This window comes from Uloborus diversus, chromosome 9 (assembly GCF_026930045.1).
Source record: "Uloborus diversus isolate 005 chromosome 9, Udiv.v.3.1, whole genome shotgun sequence".
Classification (NCBI taxonomy): domain Eukaryota; kingdom Metazoa; phylum Arthropoda; class Arachnida; order Araneae; family Uloboridae; genus Uloborus; species Uloborus diversus.
The window spans coordinates 87,818,625-87,845,190 of record NC_072739.1 but is presented as its reverse complement, the minus strand read 5'-3'; the positions used below and the strand labels follow the sequence as shown (position 1 = coordinate 87,845,190).

General features: G+C 31.8%; 1 protein-coding gene across 1 annotated transcript in view; it reads left to right on the top strand.

The window, feature by feature from the left end:
• LOC129229475 (uncharacterized) overlaps positions 1-26,566 on the top strand; it is a 51,514-nt gene that overhangs the window by 101 nt on the left and 24,847 nt on the right. The window contains exons 2-5 of the mRNA XM_054863789.1: positions 7,872-9,771; positions 10,439-10,686; positions 13,917-14,083; positions 21,426-21,636. Of these exons, the coding sequence (XP_054719764.1) occupies positions 7,890-9,771; positions 10,439-10,686; positions 13,917-14,083; positions 21,426-21,636 (2,508 nt within the window). The 5' untranslated portion in view covers positions 7,872-7,889. The remainder of the gene's footprint in view (positions 1-7,871; positions 9,772-10,438; positions 10,687-13,916; positions 14,084-21,425; positions 21,637-26,566) is intronic.

Sequence of the window (26,566 nt, the reverse complement as noted above, 5' to 3'; positions counted from 1 at the left end):
TTTCTTTTTTTATTTATATTTAAAATCGTTTTGTAACATTGATGAATTATATATTCTATCGAAAAATTTTAGTTTGAAAGTTTATTGCCCTTTCTCTCTGGAAACTAGTTTTTGAAATCTAGCGAGTGCATTTTTATAAAAGTGTAAAATGCGTTCTTTTGTTGTTTTCTAATTTTAAAAGATGCGCAGCTTGCTAAATTTGTTTAGTTTTTGTGCAGTAGCATAGTTTAATGTTTTCTACATCCTTGCTGATGCAAAGGTAAAATTTTGAATCTTTTTTCTTTGTTGATGGATGTAAACACGTACATTGTGATTTTTCATAATTTCATCTGACATAAATATGTGTGTATTTAACAAAGATTTTGCAGCAACTTTATCTCAGAGACTCTTTAAAAAAAAATTGATTTTATGTAGTTTGATTACTAAAAAAAATGCTTTAAATGCACGTGAAAATGACGTGAATCAGCTGTCAAACGCTTTTAGATTATTAAGCATTTGCATTAAAGTTTTTCCACAACGCGTGTATGTTTCATTAAAACATTTTTTACGGTACGGATATCGATTTGAACCTCGTTATAGTTTTCATTTTGCTTATTATCTCCTAGAAATTTCATTGATTTAAAATTCTTTCATTACCTTCGAGAACAAATAATATTTTATCGTACGTATTTCGTTGTTGTTCTGTTTTCGTTTTAATAACTAAAACGTCAGAAAATCAAGTTTTTATATTTATTGCAGATCGATTTTCAGAAAAAGAAAATGTCTATTAAATCTTAGTTTAATTTTATTCTTAAAAATGTTTATGAAACCATTTAAAATGTTTTAAATGGCTGTATTTCTGGGTGTTAGTCAGGCATGCAATCTTTATTCTCCATTGTATTAAGCTTAAAAATAGTCTGTATAGTACCTGGTTACCATATTTATAATTATAAAAAAATACTTTGACCAATACAAATCAACAATGTAAATACATCTTTGACAATGACAAATAAAAAATAAGTTTTAGTATAGGAATATAGTTTGAATATTTGATGAACATTCGTTAATGGTTCACTTGATATTTGACTTATGATTGTATATTTACAATGGTTTGGAGTTCTATATGAGCACTTAGGCAAACAGGTGTAATAAGAACCTTAAATATTTTACTGTAAAATGTTTAAAAATGCTCTTAAAAAAGGTTTATTGCAATAAAAAAACTAACTCATGTTTAGAGAATAACTATAGATGGTATTTAAATAAGCTTGCTAGACGTTCTGGTTTGACCGGGACAGTCCCGGTTTTCAAGCAGAATCCGGAGTCCCAGCTGATTTACTTCACCTTTAGGTGAAAGATAAATTTGATTACAGATGCCCAAAAAATAATGAACTTTGAAGGGTTTTTTTTTTGGGATAAACTACTTTGTCATTTAAAACATAGATTTGCAAAATTAATATTGGATCAGCTTGTGAGGATTTTTATAACAGGACTAAAATATCAAAAAAAAAAAAAAAAGACTCTCTAAAAGAAGTCCTAGTGAATAAAAAATACCTTGTAAATATTGTTTAACATTTTTTTCTACATTCAAAGTATTTCTTCCAACTAAAGTAACTAATAAATATTACTAACATGTAAGAAATAAAATGTTTAAACTTATCTGCTTGTGTCATTTATTATTTTCTTGGTTTAGGCTCATTATTAGTAACCACTTATTTATAATATTAAGAATGAACTACCCTTTTAATTCAGCCAGGGGTGTGTTTTCTTTTGAATACTCGCGACGGGGCGGATTCTGGTGTCTAGGTTGAACATTTCAGAAATCTGGTAAGCCTTCATCCAGGGTTCCCATTCAAGGAAAAAAAGTAGGTGGAAAATCTAGCCCTCTATAAGTTGGGAGAATTTAAAAAAAAATCTTAAATTCTACAGACTGACAAAATTGCATTAAATTCAACAGACGTGACAAAATCTTGAGAAAGCCCTCCATCACAAGTTTTCGAGTGAGACTCAAAATAAGAATTATTACGATGCTACTTGCAGCTGTCGATACATATTTGCGACTGAGTGTCAGAAAACATAAACTTACCTTGGGAAAGACATTACTTTACATGATGAAGGTACATGTCTGAAGTGTTGCCTTACAGTTTCATCTAAATTGTCTTTGAAGGAACATATTTAGGAAGTAGTGCAACTAACTTTATGACTGACCTACGTAGCATTTATTATTTACTTTAGTAGAAAAAAATACTTCAAATGTGGGAAAAAAAATTTGAACAATATTTACAATGTATATTTTTCATTCATAGGACTTTCTTTATGAAGTTTTTTTTGGTATTAATTAGAGACGTACCGAGTAGCACTTTGGCCGAGTAGCCGAGTACCGAGTACTCGGCCTTTCACTACTCGGCCGAGTACCGAGTTACCGAGTACTCGGCCTTTCACTACTCGACCGAGTTACCAAGTACCAATTATGATTTAAGAAGAACCACCGACATACATGTGATGAATTTTGAACTTGTTGGAATAGTAGTATAGACCTCCTTGTCCATATAATAGTTTTTAAAACTTAAATTCCTGCTGAAATTTAACTACGCATTGTATAAACAATTTTGTTTATGTCACGAATTTTATAAAAAAAAGAAAAAATATTTTTTAAATTAAAAATAAATAAAAGGTATGATTAATCAAGTTGGAATTAAAACAAATTACAGTAAAATCCCTCTAATGTGGACACTAACAGGACAATTTTTTTGTCCGCAATAGAGAGGTGTTCGCAGGACAGGGGTTTAATAATGTTTTTTGCATTGGAACTGGGGAATTAAAAATTGTCCGCATAAGAGGGATGTCCGTTAGGAGGGGCTTCACTGTACCAATCAATCACAGTTCTAGTCCGCCAAACATAAATAATTTTTACAAGCAGATAAAACAAATGTGCAAGAACACTGCAGATACGTGTTTTTTGCCCCCCCCCCCCTCCGTTACAAGGAACGTCTTTTTCAGTGCATAACATGTGAGCTAAAGAATGTAAAGACATTCAACAAAAAAAATCTGACTCTTGTCAGATGCCTTTAAATCCACGAGCTCCCATTTTGTGCATTGAAAAAGGAATTCCTTGTAACGCCAAAACATGTGTCCGCAGTGTTCCTGCACTGTGCTTTAAATGTTGTTTTATTTTCATTTATTTTTTAAGCAAAGGTATTTTTATATTTTTATGACTAATTTTTGTTTGTAGCAAAAATCCATTTTTAATATTAAAATTCCATATTTTCTATACTTACCTTTTTTTGCATAATTTTTAATAAATAAGTTTTGTTAACTTTGGGGACATTAAAATAAAGATTTATTCCATTGAAGCTTTACAAACTTCATTATTCTCAAAATTTAAATTTGACTTATAAATTTTATTTGTAAATGATTACAGAATATAATGCTTGCTCTTTTATTTATATAAATTTTAGTATCTGTCTTGGACAATATTCAAATTTTTGCAACTACTCGGTATTGGCCGAGTATCTGATCAGAATTTGGCCGAGTACCGAGTACTCGGCAAATTGGCCGAGTAGGCCGAGTACCGAGTAGTTACCGAGTACTCGGTACGTCTCTAGTATTAATGCTGATATATAAATCCTCACAAGCTGATCCAATATTAATTTTGCAAATCTATGTTTCAAATGACGAAGTAGTTTATCCTTTAAAAAGACCCTTTAAAGTTCATTATTTTTTTGGTCATCTGTAATCAACTTTATCTTTCACCGAGAGGTGAAGTAAACCAGCCGGGATTGTGCCTGAAAACCGGGACAGTCGCGGTCAAACTAGAACATCGGCAAGCCTATTTAAAACCCATCTATAATTATTCTCTAAACATGAGTTAGTTTTTTATTGCAATTAATCTTCTCTAAGAGCTATTTTAAACATTTTACAGTAAAATATTTAAGGTTCTTACTACACTTGTTTGCCTAAGTGCTCATATAGAACTCAAAAACCATTGTAAATATACAATATGTCAAATATCAAGTGAACCATTAACAAATATTCATCAAATATCGGAACTATATTCCTAAAATGTATTTACACTAAACCAACTTACAATTTGTATTTGTCAAAGTATTTTTTTATAATTATAAATATGGTAACTACATTTGAAATTCTTTTCTTTAAATTTTTTTTATAAGTGCACGATTCTCATGGTCTATCGGAAACCCTGTGTGGCCCCACCCACCTTTTTTTTTTTCTTTTTTCCTTCAAGTATAAGAATTAAGTTCTTAAAAATTGATGATATGAATCATTTTTTAAGATTCAAGCTTCCATTACTAAGCAGGAGTCGGAATCATCAAAGGATTGACCGCAAAGCATGTGTAGATGTTCTGTCCCTGATTTTACCAGAGTCGACTTGAATTTTAAAAGCTTTCCCCGATTATTCCTTATCCTAAAATTTGAGTTCTTATAAGTTTAAAACATTAATTTCGATCTATATACTGTTAGCATTTTATTAATGTTTGTTTAAAATACACTATCGTAAACCAGCGTTTAAGTCAAGTTTAAAAATCCTTTAGCAAAAAAACTAAAATTGGGGGGTAAGTCTTAAGCAAAATGCTAAAATTCAGGCTTGACATCTTTGAAGAAATAAATGCACATTATGTGATATTTTTTAAAAATTTGAAATGAAAAATTCAGAATTGTTCTTGATATTGAGGGAGCAGACTTTTTTTTTCTGAAAACCACCAATAATGTATTTATTGGGGGGATAAAATGCCCATTAAGAGGAAATATTTTTCAACTTAATAACAGTTTATGCATGTTGGATATGATTTATAAATACGATTAAGTTCAATATTGCTTCCTTTCTCTGATTGTACACTTTCCCCCCCCCTTTTTTTTCTTGTTATATTGGAGCAAAAAAGCGAAAATGCTTTGTTCCACTTTCGCAATTTGAATAGTATTTTCGCATTTTGCGAGAAATGCGACCGTAGCGGAAACCCTGTCGTAAACTCTTTAAAATGCTCACAATAAGGTGCCATGGTAGTCGCAGATAAGCAAACTTCGTAGATAATCCATAAATAAGGTAAAAAATACTAGTGTATACAATAGCAAAGAAAGAAAAAGATAATTAGTGCTACGCGCATATATATTTAAACTCCTAGAAAAAACAATAAGAGTGTAAGACAAGAAATGTAGGTAGAAGCTGAAAAGGAATCGACATGTGCTGCAAGTCATGCAAATACATCTAATACTAGTATGTTGTGGCCATAACGAAACTTTCTTCTATATTTTTCTTTTTTTTTTCTAATCCCTCCCCATGCTTGACGAGGAAGCAATATTCCCAATGAAAACAAAATTACACATGCAAAAAACTTGACGACCATCCCAATGTCTGAATTATTGCAAAAGCAAAGCAAAGAGCGAAAATTGAAAGTTATTTTAAAAGCCTTGCTTGAATTAATTACAAATATTTTATTTGTTAACAAACATAAGATGGCAACAGTTAAAAATTTTAAATCATTGAGATAATATTTCCGATCATTTCCATACAATTAAAATCACGGGAAATACGCAGAGGACAATCTATTACGATTTATCTTTCTTATTGTTGCATTAATAAAGCTTATTTTTATTCAAAAAAAAAAAAAAAAAAATCAATACCTCTTGGAGCGATTGGCGTCAAAATTGAACCAAAGCCTGTTTACATATGTATTCACATATATCCCAAATTTCAACCAGAACGTACCATTACTTCTTGAGATAGGGCACTCACAATGGGAAAAAAAGAACGGGCGATTGCGCTACCCCCCTTTTTAGCTGTTGACACCAAAATAAAATCAGCTCTTATACCCGCTAAGGACTACTTGCCGATAAATTTTTCTTTCATTCCGTTCATTATTTCTTGAGATACAGCAGTCACAATTGACAACAAAAAACGTTCTATAACTCAACCCCCGTTTGAGCTATTGACACCAAAATTGAATCAGCCACCTGCTCCTGTTAGGGGCAACATGTGGACCAAATTTTGTTTGATTCTTCCAGTTTACTTCCTGTAGGAATAGCAATCACGCGTAACTCAAAAAATTGTCCCAATGCTCCACCCCCCTTGGAGGAATTCGCGCCAAAAAACCAATGGGCACATATGTGTACCAAATTTCGTTCGGTTTCATGCGGTAGTTTTTGCTGTAGAGCGGCCACAAAAAACTGGTCACACACAGACGTGACACACAGACAGACAGACATTTTCCAAAAATAGTCGAAATGGACTCAGCACACCTCAAAACGTTTCGAATCCGTCGAAATTCGAAAATTTGCACGAATCCAATACTTTCTTCTATATATTAGATATAGAAGAAAGTAATAACAGATAAAGTTAATGTTATACAACAAAAATGTATAGGGTAAGGCTTATTTTCAAGCAAAGCTGCTCCAGTCACTCGCTTACATGCTTAAAGAATAAATATAAAAATCAATTTCAACTACTGTCCTGCCATCACGAGAAAAGCCCCCGCCGAAATGTCTCGGCCTGTCTGTTGCTATAGCAAATAAGATTTGCATAGAAAAATTCATGTTTCTACATTCATCATACCCCCCCCCCCCCCCCCCCCGCGGGAAAAAAAAGGATGTCTTAATGGCTGTGGATAAACCGTAAATTGGATATTGGGGGTCAACTTTGAGGCATCACTAATTTTGAATTCACTATCATTTTCAGCACTTCTTATATTTTATATTCTGTAGTAGTAGACATACATGTTCTTGATTTTGCCACGCCCCCCTCAAAAAGTGCAATTAAATTGGCATCCAAGTTCGTTTCTTTCAACGTCTTGTAAAAATTCATTAATAATTTCATCAGAGTTTATCTCAATATGTTGAACGCTTTAGAAATTGAAGACTTTAGTCAGACAATAGAACATGAAAATAGGGGAATTATAATATTCTAAAACAGTGATGCCCAATATACAGCTCGCAAAACTGATTATTGTGGCCAGGTGAAATATCTGGTTTAGAAAAATGAATTTACTGAAAAACGTGGCTTTACTTTAATGAACAAATATATGGTCAAGTTACATGGGTGATTTGTGCACTATTGACACCAAAGGGCAATGTTTTTATGAAGTGAGTTTATTATTGGAAACTTAGTAATAATGACTCATTCAATTTTTGTCCCATTATTACTATTCTGCCTTATTTATTAAATATTTATTAGACATTTAAACATCAGTGTATTACATTTCACTAATGTTTTTACTTAACTTGGATTTATATGCTAAATACAAACAAGAATAATTTATTAGTTTCTGCAATGTGCACTTATATTTTTTCATTCACAAGTAAGTGCTCCAATGAGGTAGTGGCATTCACGTAAAAGTTTTTCTAAAGCCTATTTCCGAAAATTGGCAAGTTTGACATTAAATGGTACTATTCTCTTCGTATAATAAGGTCATGAAAATTTTTATGAAGTCTTGAAAAAATCTTGGAAAAGTCATGGAATTTTTTTTATCCAAACTGAGTATGAACCCTGTAATTATTACTGACCAGGCAACTCCGAGCATTTTCGCTAGTAAATATATATATATTAATAACACAAGGGCGCCCATATGCAAAATTGTAAGGCAAGGGGCCTCAGGTTTTTCCCCCTGGTTTAGCAGGATATTTTCCCCATGGAAACCGATTTCAGGACAGATTTAAGTTATTAAAATTCAACATTTTTAATAACTTATTCATCAATGGCTGGAGAAGAAATGTTTTTACATTTTTGCAAAGAAAAAGGTACCAAAAGCAAGAAAGTTCTAATTTCTCAGGGAGGCCGAGAGCCCCCACTTGCCCCCCTATATGGGCGCCCTTGTAATAACATTGTATTGTTCACTCTGTCTTGTGCAATGTTTAAATTTTTTTTTAAAAGAACAATTTTTCAGGTTGGTATAGCTGTCTAAATGACTCACCCACAAAGTACACATAGTCCATCCAAATCTTCCAAGATTTGCTCTGTCCTCAGAGTGGATAAGGAAGTTGATTTTCTCTTAGATGAAGATGACATAACATACTTGGCCACTGTACCAACTACGAGAACTATTGAAGATTCTCGCAAAAATTATTCTAAAAACAGTCTTACTTACAATCCATGTATTTCATTTCTAGAACCCAGTATTGAAAAAAATGAGGTCACTGACAAAAAGAAAAGTATGTCTTGCTCATCTAGTTTATATACAGGCAAAAATAATCCTAAAAAAAGGAAACCAAGTACAATCACCAACTCTTACGTAAATATTGCAAAAAGACTTAAGAGAGACAACATTCGAAACAATAAGCCATCACTTAGAAACAATGGCTCTCAATTGGCACGAGTGAAATTTAAAACAGAACGAAATAGATCATCTGATCCTGATGTAAAAATTATAAAAGTTTTTACACCCTCCCAATCAAGATCTAGTGTTAGTGGGAAAAGAGTAGTAGGTCTCAAGAATGGCATTAGAGGTAAAACTATAGTGACAAAGTTTAATAATAACTTGTTCAAGCAAAAGCCTGCTGTCAAACAAGTACCACAGGTGAATTGTAAGCCTTTTTCACTCGCTGATGATGGAAATTCCATAAATGAAGCTGATACTGCTCCTCTAATAGGACCAGAATTATATTCAGATATGTGCTCAAATGAAGCTGTCTGTGATGTATCAAGTAGCCCTCAAAACAAGTGGCTTTCGACCAATGGATCAACCGATGTCTCCCTTTTTCCAAATGGGAATTCTGGCATCGAAGAATCTCCAACGAGTAGCTCTGATAAAAGTGATGGCTCCTTTGAGACAAAAACTATTGTGAGCAGGAGAAAGCCCAGAGAAATAGACCAATTGTATGCGAATTTGAATGAAATCTCATGGGCTCATGAGCATGATTTCAAGAAGTTGCTGAATAATGATGAGATGAAGAATACTCGAAAAGCAACTGCAATTTCCCTTGGGACAAATCAGGGAAGAATATTGAGAAATATACAAGAGTTGAAAGCTAAGAATCGGAATGTGAAGAAAGTTGCGAGACCAAAGGGCAAACTAAACCGTGTTCTGAAAGCTAAGCAAAGCATTCAGAATAAAAATGTATTGTTGAATAATATTCAGCAACGGAATAGCAGTAGCATGGTTAAACATGCAGATAAGATAAAGAAAAGAATTTATCAAGATATCAAAATGAAAGCTAAAAACGACAAAGTTCCTTCAGCTAAATCAAAGCTAAACAAGTCTTTAAAGACCAATGGTCCCAAAAAGATTGCTAAAAAAACCAATGCTGCCTTAAAGCCTAAGTTTAGGCAGGGCGTGAAAGTTAAGATGGGTGCTGGTGTTAAGAAAAATAAAATCTTAAAAACTACAGTTAATGGCACCAATAAAAAAGCTCAGTGTCTTACGAAAATGAAAGACATCAAACCGAAAGTACCTGCTGTAAAAACTAAATTGCTTAATTCTAAGGTGGCCTTAAAGCAAGCCATGTCTACCAATTTAATGCTTCAAAAGAAAGAAATGCCCGAATCTTCTGGTGTTAGTTTGCAAAAGTTCAACAAAAAAAATTGTACAAAATCAGAAACTTGTACTGTTTCAAGTAACAAAACTACAGTTATAAAAAGTGCCATAAAAAAGTTCGAGCAAGTTGAAATTTCAAATCAGATTGATTTATTCAAACGTTTTCTGGGTGAAGATTCTAACTTATTTTCAGCCTTGCAACAAGGCTCCAAGTTACGTGTATCTTTGGAACCTCTTGAGCACACAAGTCATTGGAATTCAACCTTTTATGAAGAATTTAAAAATCAAGTTCTTACTCAAGCTTTTTGCAAAAGTAAGTTCTTTTTAATCTTCTCTTTTTTTTCCCTTTTGTTATTGCATGTTTGTTTAAGTGATATTTTTGTAACTGAAAATATAAGAGTGGCACGATTTTTTCGACTCTGCCTTCTTAATAATGTGTTTCTCACATAGCAAGAAAAGAACTATTGAGCAATTTTCATGAAAAATCATTTTTTTTGCACGTAACAGCTTATGTATTTCATTTAAATTATTTTAAAGGGGTTTTGAACAGAATATTATTGTTTAAGAAAGGACAATTGTATGCGATTTCTTAAGCAAAAGATTGTTTATTATCCTTAAAAAAATTTCTTTTGAATCAAATACAAGGTGTTTCAAAAACGGCAATTCATGACTACATTACTTTTACCACAAAAATGGATTGTCATTTTAGGAAAACCCTATTTGTATGAGCTGTCACATGCTCATACAAATTCAGGAAATTTTCTAAATTATGTAAGTATTTTCGTCCAAGCCTTGGGAAAAAAGTTAAAAATAAATTATTAGTATAATTATATTCTTCTTAATTAAGGTTTTTGATAATGAGTGCTTTATGTTCCCTAATGGATGTTTATTATCTTATATAGCTATTAATTACAGGAATTAAATTGATTGTTGAAGGTCTTAATAGTTTCTAAAATTGCATTATTCATTTTACCTTTTAGCTTTAGAGATGGAAAATCAAGATTCTCTTCATAGCATGTTTCGAAATCTAGATGAAGTAATTTTTAATCAGAAAAATGATGATAAAATGTCAAAGAAACGAAAAACAGAAGAAGAAAGCTTAAGATCCAGTGTGAGACAAATTGAAGGATCATATCGTTATAAAGAAATTGTTGTAAAGAGGCACAAATGTTACTTGCAAGTTGTTATTGTTCCAAATGTCAGCAAAAGAAACTGTTTGTCTATTGAGGTATCATTTTCAACAATATTATATCATTTTAATACATTTTACTGTTTTCCTTTTTTTTTAAGCACACCTGCCACTTTTAGAATGAAAGCTATCTCTGTACCAATAGTTTACTGTGGTTAATCACTTTCTCTATACAATATCAAGTGTACAATATTTCATAATATTATGTAGCAGTAAAAAGCAGATGTGGAATTCTTAAAAGTTTTGAGTAAAATGTGTGTGAAGTTCGAATCCCAGGTAAATTTTTATTGGAAAAGCTTTCTAAATCATGCACTAATGATTTACTAGCTTTTCATATAAGCATCAATTTTTAAACTGAAATTTTACCACACCACGATATTGATATTTCCTATAAACAGATTCCAATTTTAGTTTCAAATAATATTTGTTAAACTAAAGTATAAAAATATTTTTATTATTGTATAAAATAATAATAAATGTTGAAAAATACATGAATTTTGTGTGCACATCGTAGTACAAAGAAATAAATGAATAAAAGTACATTTCCTACCAGGGTTGTTTGGTTTAAACCATGTTGGTTTTAACCATGGTTTAAACCAATTGTTTTTTTTTTTTAAACCATGTGGTTTTTTTAAAAAATGTTTTTTTTTTTTCAAAAAAAAAAAAAAAAAAAAAATCTATTTTACAGGTTTACATTGATTTCCCCACACATATTGAAAAATGTAAAATTCCACTTATGCTAAGTTCCTAGCTAAGTTGCAGAGCTAAATATTAAAATTGCAAAGTTGCTTCTTCAAAATGTATTACAAGCTTTAATCGAAAAAAAATATTAATATATTTTTTATTTCATATATGTGCCATAAAACAGATTTCATTCAACTTCCATCACTATGCTTAATTTGCATGATTAGTTAAGATTTACTAAGGATTGAATCTTTTATTGTAGATGCAATCCATTATATTGCTCACTCCTGTTGCAGGGGTGTGACATTTTTGCCCATTTATTTGCACTTTCCTGGAATTTTAACTTTGACTTGTAAGGTAATCAACAGTCTAACTTAATTGTTTGCACCTAAAAATTAAGATTTGTTCTGCAGGTGAACACAAATAATATTTTTTGAATCAAATTTAAAAAAAAGTTATTATGATACATAATAGTTCCTTATATTATAATGTAGGAAGATTAAAAGATAAATTTTTAAATTCCCAGAACAAAATGCAAATGTATGTGTAAAAATTGATTGAGAAATATATAAATCTTCACATATAAACTACACTCTCCATTGGTTTTTTTTTTTTTTTTTTTTTTTTGGATTCTGTGTGCTCAAAAGATTTTGATTGGCTATACACCTATGCTGCTTTATGACTATTGGGTGCAGATAATTCTTAGTCCCCCCCCCCCTTTTGTTCATTGGAATTGGGATTTTGGTATTTGCTTTGCCTTAGCTAACCTGTGCAGTTTACAAGAGTTACTTACTCATATTGTTTTAAAAAGAATGTCTAATTCTTGTAGAAAAAAAGACCTAATCTGGTTTTCATTTGATGAAATCAAAAATGAAACCAGTATTTTGTATCATAAAGGGTCTATATATACATGCATACTAATATGTTAATCAAGTCAAACATTTCAATCAATATTTCCCCGCAGAAAGCTGTTTTAATTATTTAATTTAGTTACAAGATTTTGTTGTGATCTCTTTAATTAATCAAGAAATTAGGTATAATGTGACTATTGAATAACTGTTAATTACATGGAACCTTAATTACCTTCCGAAAATTAATTGTTTTTCTCGCAAATAGTATTTAAACCAAAAAAACCCGGTTTAAACCAAAAAAACCTGGTTTAAACCAAAAAAAAAAGGGTTTTTTGGGGTTTTTTTTGAAAAAAAAAACGTTTTTTTTACCAACTCTGTTTCCTACTACAAAATTATTTGGATGTTGTATTGAGTGAAAGTGCCCTTTCATCAAGAAGCGCCCTGCCCCTTTTCTAATCTGGGGTAATCAAAAATCTCTGTATACTGAACTGCAAAGAATAGTTATTGCATTTTCTATGGTTTATAGGTGTAAATTTATCTTCTTTCAGTTTAAAAATTCTTATCTTAAAAGATTATAAACATCCGTTGTAATTTTTTAAAAAATTGTACTATTGAGGCAGTGAGAAGCAAAGGAATGTAAGTGCTGAAATTTAAATTTTTGAGGTAACCAGAATAGGAAAAACTCTCCTCTGCTTTGGGGCAAGAGATAGTACTTGTAGCTCTGGTGTGTGCTGCTATACAGCATGATTTAGAACTAAACAATTCAGTGAAAGGCCTACCTGGGATCAGAACTTAAATCACGATTTAAGGAATTTTAAAATGTCCATTTACATCCCTTTGCTTTTTTGCCCACTGGTTTTAATTGCAAAGCCAAACTGACATTTATTTTAAGGAACGATGAATCATGCAATTAGGGAAAAAAAATTTCAAGCAAAACTAGGTGACTAAGTCATTAGAGGCTGTCTATAAATAATGTCAGGAGTTCCCACCTAGGAAGAGGAGGGGGTCACGGTGTGGACTACGACATTGAAATTTTTCGGGGGGTTTGAGATGTAGTCTTTTTTTGGTCGGGTGCTCTCTCTTTGGGTCTTTGTGGTATTTGGGGGGGGGGGGCCTTGCTCTTAGGGGGGAGGGAGCACCCCTGATAATGTTGCACTTTTTCACCATGTTTGTCCGCCTTTGTCATAAATTGCTACTCTTCACCTTACCTTTTCTCCTTGTCACGTGTCATGCTATATTAAATCAAAATTTTGCTATTATGAAAGCTTTTATTTTAACCAAAGCATGTGATGTTACACTGGTGTGGGCAGGTAAAAGGCAGTAACTGCAAATTTTTTCCATTTTTTCATTTTCATTTACTATTGTACAGTAGCTTTATTGTACTACAAGCTTGCTTATTCAGTTTCTGCTGAAAATAACTCTTAATTCTATAATTTCCCTATTATTATTGAATCCAAAAAGCGTTTCTTCAAATGTTCTCAGAGCTCATTTCTGAAGCTACTGCTGTTTACCCGCCCATGACAATACATATCTTGTTACTTTCCTTCCTTCCCCTTGTCACAATTTCATGAATCCCCATCAAATCATGACATCACATGTGGGGGATCTCTTAATCGAATGAAACAGTATTTATTTTCATTGTGAGAACTTAGTAAAGGATGTAAAAAATTGAATCATATGTGCACTTGTATGTTTCTCTGATTATTTTCTAATTGAAGATATATGTTTTTGCAGACCATGAAAGAATTGAAAGAAGCATTTTTACTTGCAAAGAAAGATTCAACATTGCGAGCTGTATTGTTGAGCAGTAGCGGTCCTTATTTTTGTGGAGGCATTGACTTGTCGCAGTTAATTGGAGATTATAAAAGACAAATGGCAGAAGAAATGTCCTTAGTTATGAGGTACTTAATCCTTTTTTTAAGTAGAAATTGTCCCCTCAGAGCAGGATATCTTATTGTTAATCTGAGGCTTAGATGTGTTACTGGTGCTCTGTGGGAAGGAAATCTTATTTCTGATTCCCTGATTTGAGTGTTTTGATTCTAAATGTTTGTTGATTCAAAGTAACCATTTCATACATTTTCTTGTTTGTAACTAAATTCTCAAACTTTGTTGAGTTTTTCAAAATTTCTGTTTAATGCTTTACTGACTGCTCTACACACACCCACAGAATTTTAGAGTAGCTAATAAAATTGTGAAAAAGGGACAATTTCACAGTTCTTGAAACATTGTTGATTTTGCTTGTTCAGATTATTTTTACACTTGAACTAAAATGAAACAGCACTTCCTAAAAATCAATATTTTATTTTTAGCTATTGAAAATTTTGTAAGTGATGAAAAAAAATCTGAAAAATTTCCTGGTAGTCTTTAGTAAATTTATTTGATTTTCCAAAATGATTAATTGATTTAATCTCTAATGGGATGACCTTAATACATAGTAATGGTTCAAACAGCTGTTTTTATGAAAAATAGTGCACTCTCTCAGGGGGGTACCTACCATGAGTGACGCCGTGGGGTGGTAATTTGTGGTGTCCCCCCTCCCTTACAAACACACACTAAAAAAAGTTTTAATGTTCTATATAAACGTAAAAACATAAAATTCATAGGATTTATTGCAATAAAAGTGTATATTAACGTTTCACCACCTAACTACTGGTTTATAGCAAAAAATTGCAGATAGCCTTGTAGCTAAGTCTTCAAAATGCCGTACGTTGTTTACACAAGGAAAATGCTGTGTAGTGATCCCATTTGTTGTAAATAATTTTAATCATAACATAGCCTATATAATTTTCACTAACAGATCTCAGACAAGCATTAGAAATAAAAAACTGTTAGCTAGAAGATTTCCCTTGTGGGGCACAGACTTGTGTAAATATGCCCATAACCTACGCCCTGTCTGACAAGGGCAATGCTTTTAAGAGAGAAAATGTTTAATACGTAAGAACAACTGCATAAAATAATACATTTTCAATTTTTACACCTTGAAGCACTACTAATTTTTATGCTCTCCTTCATTTGTACACTAAAAGTAAAAGTTTGTTAAAATAATCTTGCCTTTTCTCCCCATATGTAAATTAATGTAAGTGAAAACTAAAATTTTACGTAATGATTAGATCAAAGAATTGCTTAGCTTGTACTGCCCTTTGTAAAGAAATTCTATAAAGATAGTTTTTGAGCAATCAATCTCAAATTGCTTATTATTCTCACTTGACTGAAGTTGATGTTGCTCTAATTTTGCATATTACCATGACAACAGTTTTTAATATTTATTTGGAGAGTGAAATTTTCGTTGTGATGGGTATGATAGGTGATATGATTTTACTCATAATTTTTTTAGACTTAACTCAAGGGGCATTTCACAGTATTTTTGACATTTATGTCGAGTCCATAACATAAATTTTTTGGCCATATCTGTTTAATTTACTGTTTGATTAGCACATTATTTTATTTTGAGTTTGTCTTTTTACACACAAACTCAAATTAAAATAATGTGCTAATCAAACTGTAAATTAAATAGTTATGGCAAAAAAAAGTAATGTTACAGATTCTACATTTGTTCGAAATACCGTGAAATGCCCCTCAAGCAGACATAACATTAAAAAAAAAAGAATTTTCTGTGTGGAATAACGTTTTTTCAGGAAAAAACACCTATGTAGAGGAATTTAAGTAGCAAAACTTCACCTAAATACAAAATTTCCAGATTACTAATTCCCATCATTTAAAATTGATAAGATATAAAAATATATTTCGTTATATGCTGTAAATAATCTTTATGATAATTGTACTTGTGGATATCGACCATAAAATCTTTTTCTTTATTACTGCATTCTAATGGGCATTTCTTTTTTATACATATGCATTACCAGTCATAATATGACCGGTGCAAATCAAGTCCCTATGTGCAAGGTCGTACAATGCACGACTGCATGAGAGACAAAAAGACTCCGAGCTCTGCCAAACAAAAACGTTCCAAACAGAGGAAAAGTTTCCAACCGAAAAAATAAAATTGAATTGAATAAAAGAGACATCTGAGGAAAGCAATCCTCAGATGTCTTTTCATCCAAAAGCTAACACTTCTTTGCATTGAGAAAGAGTGCTCCTTGTAATACCGAAGCACATGACTGCAATAATTGGACATTTTTGGGCATCAAAACGTTGCAAATTCATTTATTTAACATTGAAGATACTCTAAAATTGGGTTTTTGGAGCTTCAATTTCCAAAAATTACCAGACCCCTTAACATTACCAAAAAATGATTTACAATTGCGTTTTTAGGACTTCCATTTTGGAAAATTTTCAGGGAGGGGAGAACCCTCTTAAATCACTAAAGAAAAACAAAAATTGAGTTTTAAAACTAGTTTCAGTAAGAATTAAGAGATTCTTATTGAAACTGTAATTAACAGATTTAATCTGTAATTAAGAAATTTTTAAATAAGTTCCCTCATCTTTTCTTCCTAATACCATCATGAACGCCTGAAAACTTTGTTTTTATGACTTAAAATTTCAAAACATTGGGAGGGGGAGCTATATCAGGGTGGCGACAGATCAGGGAGATCAGGGAAAAGTCAGGGAACTTTATTAATCAGGGAAATATCAGGGAATTTTGAAAAAATAACAAAAAATCAGGGAAAATTGATTTTATGAAGAAAAAACGTTTTTTTTTTTGCTTTAGAAAATTAAGTACTCTAATTCCCTACGCATTTTCCGCCAATTATCTGTTGAAAAAAAAATTAATGAGGTGCAATTATACACTGTCGCATATTTGTGCATCTTTTTTCCTCAACGTCAAAGTATTGAATCTTACATATTAACCACAGGATAAACTTCCTAAGATTGCTTCTGTGTCTGTTAGGTTGTTTATTTTACCTAGCTTGAAATTTCCTTTTACGCTTTCAATGCTACGTAAAATAAACAACCATACAGGCAAACAGGAAGCCTTCATTAATGCCTTAGATCCTTTGCCTTTATTCCATTCTCTCGTAGTAATTAGCGTACTGTAATCACGATTTCAAGAAGAAATCTTTGATTTTTGAATTAATACTATAAAAGCTTGAAAGTTATTACTTCTTCCCATTTTTATTTTAATTGCTAAAATTGAACTTTCAATAAAACAAACTTTGTTTTTTTGCCGTTATACTATTTGTTGTCACCGCAGATTATAAAGGTTTTCTTTTCTTCAGACTTAACTGATTCTTTAATTTTATAACCAAGTTGTATTCTTCCTTTATATATTTTGAAATTAACTAATTGCTTTTATTTTTTCTTTTTTTTCTTGCATTTCAAAGTTGTTTGTTACAAAAGCAATCTAAGATTTTTTTCGTTACATACTGAAATCATTTGACTTGTGTACTTAAGTAAATATCTTTATTTTTTTATTGTTAAAATGCTGTATTCATTCATAAAAACCTATGTTCTTGATTAGAGAAAAACTCTCTATGAATAGATGTCAAATGGTTTCATCTGTTTTGAATAAATATGTCAATTAGTTATATAAGAATAACTACATTACTTCTATTCTTTCACTATTACTTGTTATTTTAGCAACAATTATTATACTGTTTGAAAACTTAGTTCAAAATAATTTCAGTAATTTTAGTTTTATCATAAATACTCATATGTTTTTAAGAGTAATTTTAATAGCTTCTTAAAATTCTTATGTAAGGTGGTTTCTAGAAGTCAAGTATTTTTTTTTTTTTTTTAATTTTCTGTATTCTTTCCATGTAGAAAAATTTAATATGCTGTTTTATAGGGTTTTTTCCCTAAAAAACTGACTTGATATGTTTTTTTTAACCATTTTATTAAAAAAAAGTAGCATTTTTTAAAAATATATCTTTTATTTTACCACTTTACACAACTTAAAGCGTTTAAAATACTATATTTTATACTAACATACAATAGATTTCAACTAGAGCAAAGAGAGAAAACCATTATCATTGGTAACGTAAATCAGGGAAATTTGGTGAACTTAATCAGGGAAAAGTCAGGGAACTTTTTTTCACAGTTCCTGTCGCCACCTTGTATATCAACCAAAAACAATCCCTATGTCCTATTACTTTCCCTAACGGAAACAAATATGGTTTATGTCCATTGAAAGCTCTGATTTTTCTGCTGAAGATGGAACCTGTTCGAAATTTCTAAGTAGAATAAAAAACAAGTTATGAGCTTTTTAGTTCCATGTTCGAAGGCTTTCCTCAACTCAATACAGTATTTAGTGTATCATCTCAACTCCCTGTCGATAGCGACAATTGTTGTATTGTTGACTATTTTTGCTTTTCGTAACCGTTCAAGGCTTTTCTTAAGTCAAATCTTGAAGTAAGATTTTTGCACAAGACTGGCTAATAATACAGGGATTTGACTGATTATTTCCCATTTTAATGCAACTTTGAGGCAATTAATGCGTTTTTTTTATTTATTTGTATTGACTGGGTATTTAATCGATCAGCAGGAAACTAGCCAAACATTTTTTGTTGAATCATTTCAATAGCTAAGGCATTTGGCAATTTTTTCAACTGTCGCTGTTTGTGAAGTTAAAGCGTACGCAATACTGTCCTCGGTTTTCACCATGTAACCAAATGGTTACTTTTTACCATTTCTTTTATATTTCTTTCTTTAAATTTGTTAATACGTAAAATTATCCACCATTTAAATCAAGCAAATCCATAAACAGTACAAAAACTTCCATTAATTTGTCTTTGCGCACAATTTCAAACAATTGCCAAATTTTTACTATTTATTGGAAACATTTCGGGTAGCAACATTTTATAATCACCAGAAGTATCTCAGTATTTGGCGACACTCTCTCTTCGATGAAAATTAGTAACACACAGCTTTACAAAGTAGGGAGAAGGGGCCTCATTTAAGTTATCCCAATACGATTAATGCAAATTTAATAACATTTTAAATCGCAGTAAGGGATTACTGGTGGCTACGTTTTTTAAAAGTTTGTACTTCAATAGCAATATAGAGAAGGTTTTAGACTATGTTCGAAAAAGAAAGATAAATCTTTTTAAGGAAGTGAAGTTTAATTTCATATATTGGAAATTCCTCAAAGTTGTATATGCTTAAGTATCGTGTTTTCGTTTCTAAAAGAGTACTATTTTGTTCTTCATACTTACTGCCATTTTACTTTTATGGGTAAGGAAGAAGCTCTATTTTTAAACACGTCAAAGCGGTGTATTTAGAGTTATTTCAGTTACAGCAGAGAACGAATAAAAGTAGCCATTGTTTCTTATAATTATTACAGACCCAGGCAACGCCGGGTATTTTTGCTACATACAATTATCTGGTAACTAAATAAACTTATGAAATAGTCTGCCCCCCTACCCCCAGTTACCATCGAACAAAGATTTATTTTTAGTTAGAACGGCCAAATACATGCAAACATTTTCTTTATAGCAACTTCTGTTCGGAATTAAAAATCATATCTTATGAATATCGATTAACCAAACACTTCACGCAGTTTCATAAACTTGGAAAGTCTCTGGCGAATGGATGGTACTGTGGTTCTTTGGCAATTAATAATGGATTTGGATTTATTATTTTACATTTTAACGCTGCTTTTAATTGCAAAAATATAAAATGAAACTAAAAAAATGACATTTTAAAAACTTACTTGATAGGAAGAGTTATGATAACGTGTTCGGGAGGAGTGTGAAATTTTGGTGCTATAGTCATTACAAAAGTTGCATTAAAATGTAAAAATTCCGCCAAATTAATTTTGTTAAAGAGATCAATTAGTACTATGAGGTTTTGAAGTTAAAATTAATCCGCCAAATTAGTGAAACACTCTTAAATAACATTAAAAGTACTGTTAATATGTAAATTAATCCACCAAATTCATTTTTATCTCCATTCTTACCAGGCGACTACGTTAGTGCATGGGCGAATTATTTAAATTTTTTATGAAACTTTTCATTTTCTTTTTTCCTTTTTTGTGTGTGTATTTTTAAGGGTTAATGATGCTAATTATGATTTTGTGGAATTAATGACCTTATTTTAATGACGGCAATGGAGAATATTGTTTTTCCTTTCATTCTTTTTTCTTTTTGTTTTTTATCCTATCGGACCTGTACTGATGAAGATTTTTGGAAATACTCATGACTGAGATCATCAGAGGAAAATGTTATTTGAAAACGCTGAGAGAGACCATTCTAACAGAGATTTTTGGGAATTTTTCTCTTTGAGAAATTTTTTGTACTATTGTCCTCATTTAAATGGGAACTTAAAAAAAAAAAAAAACTGTTGTCCTTACTCTAATTTTAATGGTATTTTCACTCTGAACTTTTTGGTATTGTGATCAGGACATGTTTACGTTATTTAGAAACAGTTGATTTCCTTCTAATGGGGATTTTAAATGTTTGATGTTCTCACTTTAAAATGACATTATTAGAATCAGGATTTGTAGTGATTGTTGACCCTATTTTAGGAAAATATCTCCGGTAAGAAAGCTATACATTATACAGTAATTTAGATAGCCAGTGTAGCGCTGGATGTTATTTGACGGAGATCGGGATTTAAGGAAACTGTTTCACTTCATTTAAGAATAGTTGACCTCACTCAAATTGGATTTTTTGAGAATTACCTAAACAAACTTCTTTAGAACTCCTGAACGTTTTCGTGATTTATTTTGTGTGACTTTTTGGGTGTCTTCCCAGTTTCGCTGACATTTCATTCCCCCCCCCCCCTTCCCCCTGATTTTCAGTTTTAATCATAACTTTTGATACATTTTTTAAATGTATCAAAGGGCAGGCAATTTGAAGTGTCAGCAAAACTGGAGACAAACCATTTTTTGGTAACTATTTGACCTCTGCCTGTGTTAACTGTTAAAACTTGAATCGATTGAAAAAAAACCTACATCAACGTGAGCGAAGCCGCGGGTAAAAGCTAGTACATATATATATATATATATATATATATTAGAACAAATTAAATGCGAAACATTTTTTCTATATTATATTTGTCTACAAAACCCCGCTGCAGGTGTTAACTATATTTTCCTCGAACACAATTGTGAAAGGCGCTAAAAATATATTTGCACAACGGCGCCAATCAGGCTTGGCGCGGGCCTGGTGCTAATTTCTTGGCTATTACTATTCCATTCCACTTGTAGAAATAAGCAACTCAACAAGTACGATCCTATTGCAATCATGGTTGCGAAAAACATAATTTTAAATTCAAGATGTCAAAATTGAAGTGAATACTGATTTTGTTTCAATATAGTTATAAAATTGTTTATTTTATTTTTAGGGACCTTATTCTAGCTATATCATCTGTTTCTAAACCAATTATAGCCGCAGTGAATGGATGTACAATTGGTTTTGGTGTGGCAATCCTGGCATTATGTGATATTGTGTTAGCAAGTGACAAAGCAACCTTTTGTATACCTGCTACAAAACTTGGGTATGTGCCTGAAGGAGGTTTAAGTTTGACATTGCCACAAGTTATTGGTTCTGGGAGGGTAAGTCATTTACTCTTATTTTTACCACCATTGCTTGTGTAAGGAATGATTTTCCTTTGAATACGTTAACAAAGAATAGGAAAATATTTATTTTGCCTGGAGTTACCATAAAACAATAGGGTTACCAAAATAAATTTACCAACATGAAAATTTGGCGACGACCATGCCAAGTTTCAAATTATCAATATATACCCACAAAAGCAAAATCAAAGAGTGGAAATTAAAAATCATTTTTAAGTTCTTGATGAAATTCATTTCAAACATTTTATTTGTTATCAAAGGAAAGATGACAACAGATAAAAATTTTACATCATTGCCGTTTTTCTGATAAGTTGCCAACAATCAAGATCACGTGAAAAGCTTTCTCGAGAGTTTTAGTATCGTTTATCTTTCACATTTTTGTATTAGTTCAGCCATTTTCATTCCAGTGAATGATGGCAACAAATCATATCCCTTTGGAGTGATTAATGCCAAATTTGAATCAGCTCCCATTTTGGTGTAGGTTTTATTTATTCTAGATTTCATCTAAAATGTAGCATTACTTTTTAAAATATAGCACTCGCAGTGAACAAGAATAGATGTTCGATCGCACCGCCCTTTTTTGAGCTCTTTTTGCCAAAATCAAATTGGCTCTTGTACTATCTAAAATTTACCTGTAGATCCATTTTTGTTTGATTCTGCTTGTTATTTCTCAAGCTATAGCAGTCACAAGTAACAAGAAAAATGTTTGATTGCTCAACCCCTTTTGTAGCTATTGGCACCAAAATGGAGTCAGCACCTCTACCCTCTAGGGTCAACATATGAACCAAACTTTGTTTAACTCCACCTATTACTTCTTCAGACACAGCTAACACACATGCTTTTGATGTTTGAAGTATAATTTTTGATTTTTATAAAATTTACAATAAAGGTTGAAAATTTAATGTTAACAGCTAAATTTGCATAAAACAAGCAAAAATCTGGCAATCTGTGTAAAAGTTTTCCTATTCGAAAATTCTTTTTTCAAGCGAACTTTAGTTTTGGAAATAGTGAGAAATCATTTATGGAAAAAGCAATAAAAACTTTTTAACAAAAAAATTGAACCGCCGAAAAAACTGAAAAGCAAAAAATAATAAACCATTTTAATTAAACCTTAATAACTAAGTTCTTAAACTGATGTAAGTATACCTAAGTATATATTTTTGTAATAATTTAGAGTTTTTAATTAACCTTAATAACTCAGTTCTTAAATTAATGTAAGTATACCTAAGTAGTTTTGAGTCGGTGCCAAACAAGCAAATTAATTATTTTTGTAAAGCGTGAGGCGCAGCAGTGGCGTATGGCGACACGCCCCTTCGCTGGAAAATGCCGAGCGTTCACGAAGTTAAACCCGAACGTCGTCGAGTGGTCTCGAAGAAGCACGTGTCGAGTATTTGGCTGCTACTGAGCTTTTGCCTCATATACAACAGTAAAAATGTTTATATCATTGTTCATCACACTAAAGAAGGATTTCTCATCTTGTTAAAAGCTCAAATAAATGGTTTTGTGGGTCATAGTATTATTCAGCGTAAGTATGGCATAACAACTGTAGCCGTTAATTGCATACATGATCCTGAAGATTTTTCTCACTGGTTGTTTGCCTCTCTCGTGCGAGGTCCCAAAGGCTTCAAAGCTCCAACGAGAGGTACTTTTTGTTGTATACGATCTACTAGTATTCATGATTTAATGATGGTGTGTGGAGGGAGCATTTTTTGAAACATTTATGTTTATCGCCGGACATTTCACATTACATTGCTAATTTTATTTGGTTATTTCTTTAAATTTAGGTAATTTAGGGATCTTTGTTTATTTATTGTTTGGCACCGACTCAAAACTACTTAGGTATACTTACATTAATTTAAGAACTGAGTTATTAAGGTTAATTAAAAACTCAAAATTATTACAAAAATATATACTTAGGTATACTTACATCAGTTTAAGAACTTAGTTATTAAGGTTTAATTAAAATGGTTTATTATTTTTTGCTTTTCAGTTTTTTCGGCGGTTCAATTTTTTTGTTAAAAAGTTTTTATTTTATAATTTTTTGTGGCTATAAGCTACTAATGTGGCTATAATCTGTATGCTTATATTTTTGATTACTTTTAAAATAGCTACCTACCTTAGTTTAGCTATTAATATATATATATATATATATATATATATATATATATATATATATATATATATATATATATATATATATATATATATATATATCGTATTTTAACAATTATCTGTTGTGTTACATAAATAATTTTAAAAAAGCAGGCTTTATATACTAACATGGGTAGGCCTACAAAAAATGCTGCTCGGATGAGGAAAAGATGTTTAGAAGAATCTATTAATGAGAAAGAAAAAAGGTTGGAAGCAAACAGAAGAGAATTACATTAACACGTTCACAGGAGAGTTTAGGTCAGCGCGAGGAAAGACTGTCGAGAATGAGAAGCTACAATAACGATAGGTTATTGCAAGAAGGTGATAAGCAGCGCGCTCGTCGTTTAGATATGATAAGAGAGCGACTTTCAAATGAGAGTGAAGAGCAACGCGCTCATCGTTTAGATCTGATAAGAGAGCGACTTTCAAATGAAATTGAGGACGAACGTATGCTGCGTTTGGATGCTGCTCGTAACCGTTCAGCAATGGTGGTACTTAACGAATCTTCCGAGGAGAGAACTAATTGTCTGAGCGCCATGCGACAAGCAGCTCGCGAGCGAAGAAACCAGTGTAACGCAGAAAACTTTAAGAAATCAATTAATGTTTATGCTGACTTGTCGTGTTCAATATGCAAAAAAAATTTGTATCCTCAGCAACGTAGGAAATTGCAAACTAAAAATTTAGGCTCTATTTTGCCTAACGAACTGGTAGCTTTAGGTAATATAATTACTTGTTCACGATGTTCAAGCAATATTAAAAAACATAAAACTCCACCCCAGGCCTATTGGAACAAAATGTCGGTAGCTGCAATACCTACAGAAATTGATGAGTTATCGGAAATTGAGAAACGTTTTATTTGCATAGTACCATTTCTCTTAAAATAATAAAAGTTCAAAATCGTTTGAGCCAAGACTGGTGCAAAGGGCAGGCAATTCTTTTTGCTCAGGATGTGGTCGAGCTGGCGGAATAACTTCCGCTTGAACCTAATCAAACTGGATTAGTGCTCGTAGTAGAAAGTCGTGAAAATTTAGAACATTCTAGGGAGTTTCAAATTGATATAGGTAAACTTCAAGTGGCATTGCAGTGGCTCCTAAAGAATAATGCACTGTATAAAGATGTTCGTGTGCATTTTCCTACTGTGATCGATATTTCTACGATAACACAAATTGCTGACGAATTTGCATTTTGTCATCGATTGTACGTTAGCATTGTTGTACAAACTAACTTATTTGGTTTCCGCTGAAAAAAATATATAACTCCAACATTTTCTTATTGTTAGTACTACTGAATCCAACACACATTTCTTCAAATATCTCGAAAACTCATTTCTGCAGATACTGCCGCTTACCTGCCCACGGCAGTACACACAAGAGACATACAGGTCTGAAGCTCATTCATTGTGAGCTTTTTATTTATTTTTTTTTTTTTGTAATACCCAACGCAGAATCAAAAAATCTTGGAGTGAACAACTAATCACCCCCTCTCCCCCCCCCTTAGGGTAGGAATTTTTCCCTCAAATTTATAGGGGAATTACTTCAGGCTATACCCTTTCTAATAAAAAAAGAATATTCAAAATCGGACTATTCTGTAAAAAGTTATGTGTGGTCATACATTTAAAAAAAATATGTATACGTGTCGACTTGAGAACCTCCTCCGTTTTTTCGTCGGTTAAAAATAGTATGTCACCATCACTAAACTCCGCCCTATTTTTTCATACAAACCCTGAATATAAAAAATGTTTGACGACTTGCACTGAAAACTAACCCTAATCACAAGTACCAGAGATTGAGAGGTCTACACTGCCCTGTGCAGGTAAAGGGCTATAACTGCAATTTTATCTTTTTTTTTGCATTTTGTCATCATTCTTTGTACGTTAGCTTTGTTGTACAAACTAACTTATTTGGTTTCCGCTAAAAAAAATATAATTCCAACATTTCCCAGTTGTTAGTACTGAATATAGCGCACAATTCTTCAAATATCTCGAAAACTCATTTCTGCAGATACTGTCGTCTACCTGCTCAAGACACACGAGAGACATACAAGTCTGCATCTCATTCATCGTGAGGTTTTTTTTTTTTTTTTTTTGTTATACCCAATTCAGCATCAAAAAATCTTAGTGTGAACTACTAATCGCCCCCCTTTCCTCACCCTTAGGGTAGGATTTTTTCCCTCAAATTTATATACGAACAACTTCAGGCTATACCTTTTCCAATAAAAAAAACAATATTCTAAATCGGACTGTTCTGTAAAAAGTTATGTGGGGTCATATATAAAAAAAATCTGTGAGTGAACAACAAATCTCCCCCTTTTCCCACCCTTAGGGTAGGAATTTTTTCTCCAAATTTATATGAGACAAACTTCAAGGTATAACCTTTCCAATAAAAAAAGAATTATCAAAATCGGACTATTTTGTAAAAAATTATGTGTGGTCATACATTAAAAATCTGTGAGTGAACAACAAATCAACCCCCTTTTCCCACCCTTAGGGTAGGATTTTTTTTTCAAAATTTTTATGGGACCACCTTCGGGGTATACCCTTTCCAATAAAAAAAGAATTATCAAAATCAGACTGTTCTGTAAAAAGTTATGCGTGGTCATACATTAAAAAAAAAAAAATATACGTGTCGAATTGAGAACCTCCTCCGTTTTTTCGTCGGTTAAAAATAAAAGCGTTGGATAACTAAAACTATTTAGCTAATTTGTACTAAAGTTACAAATTGCATTTTGGATGGAAAAGTTTATAAAACTTTTCATTTTA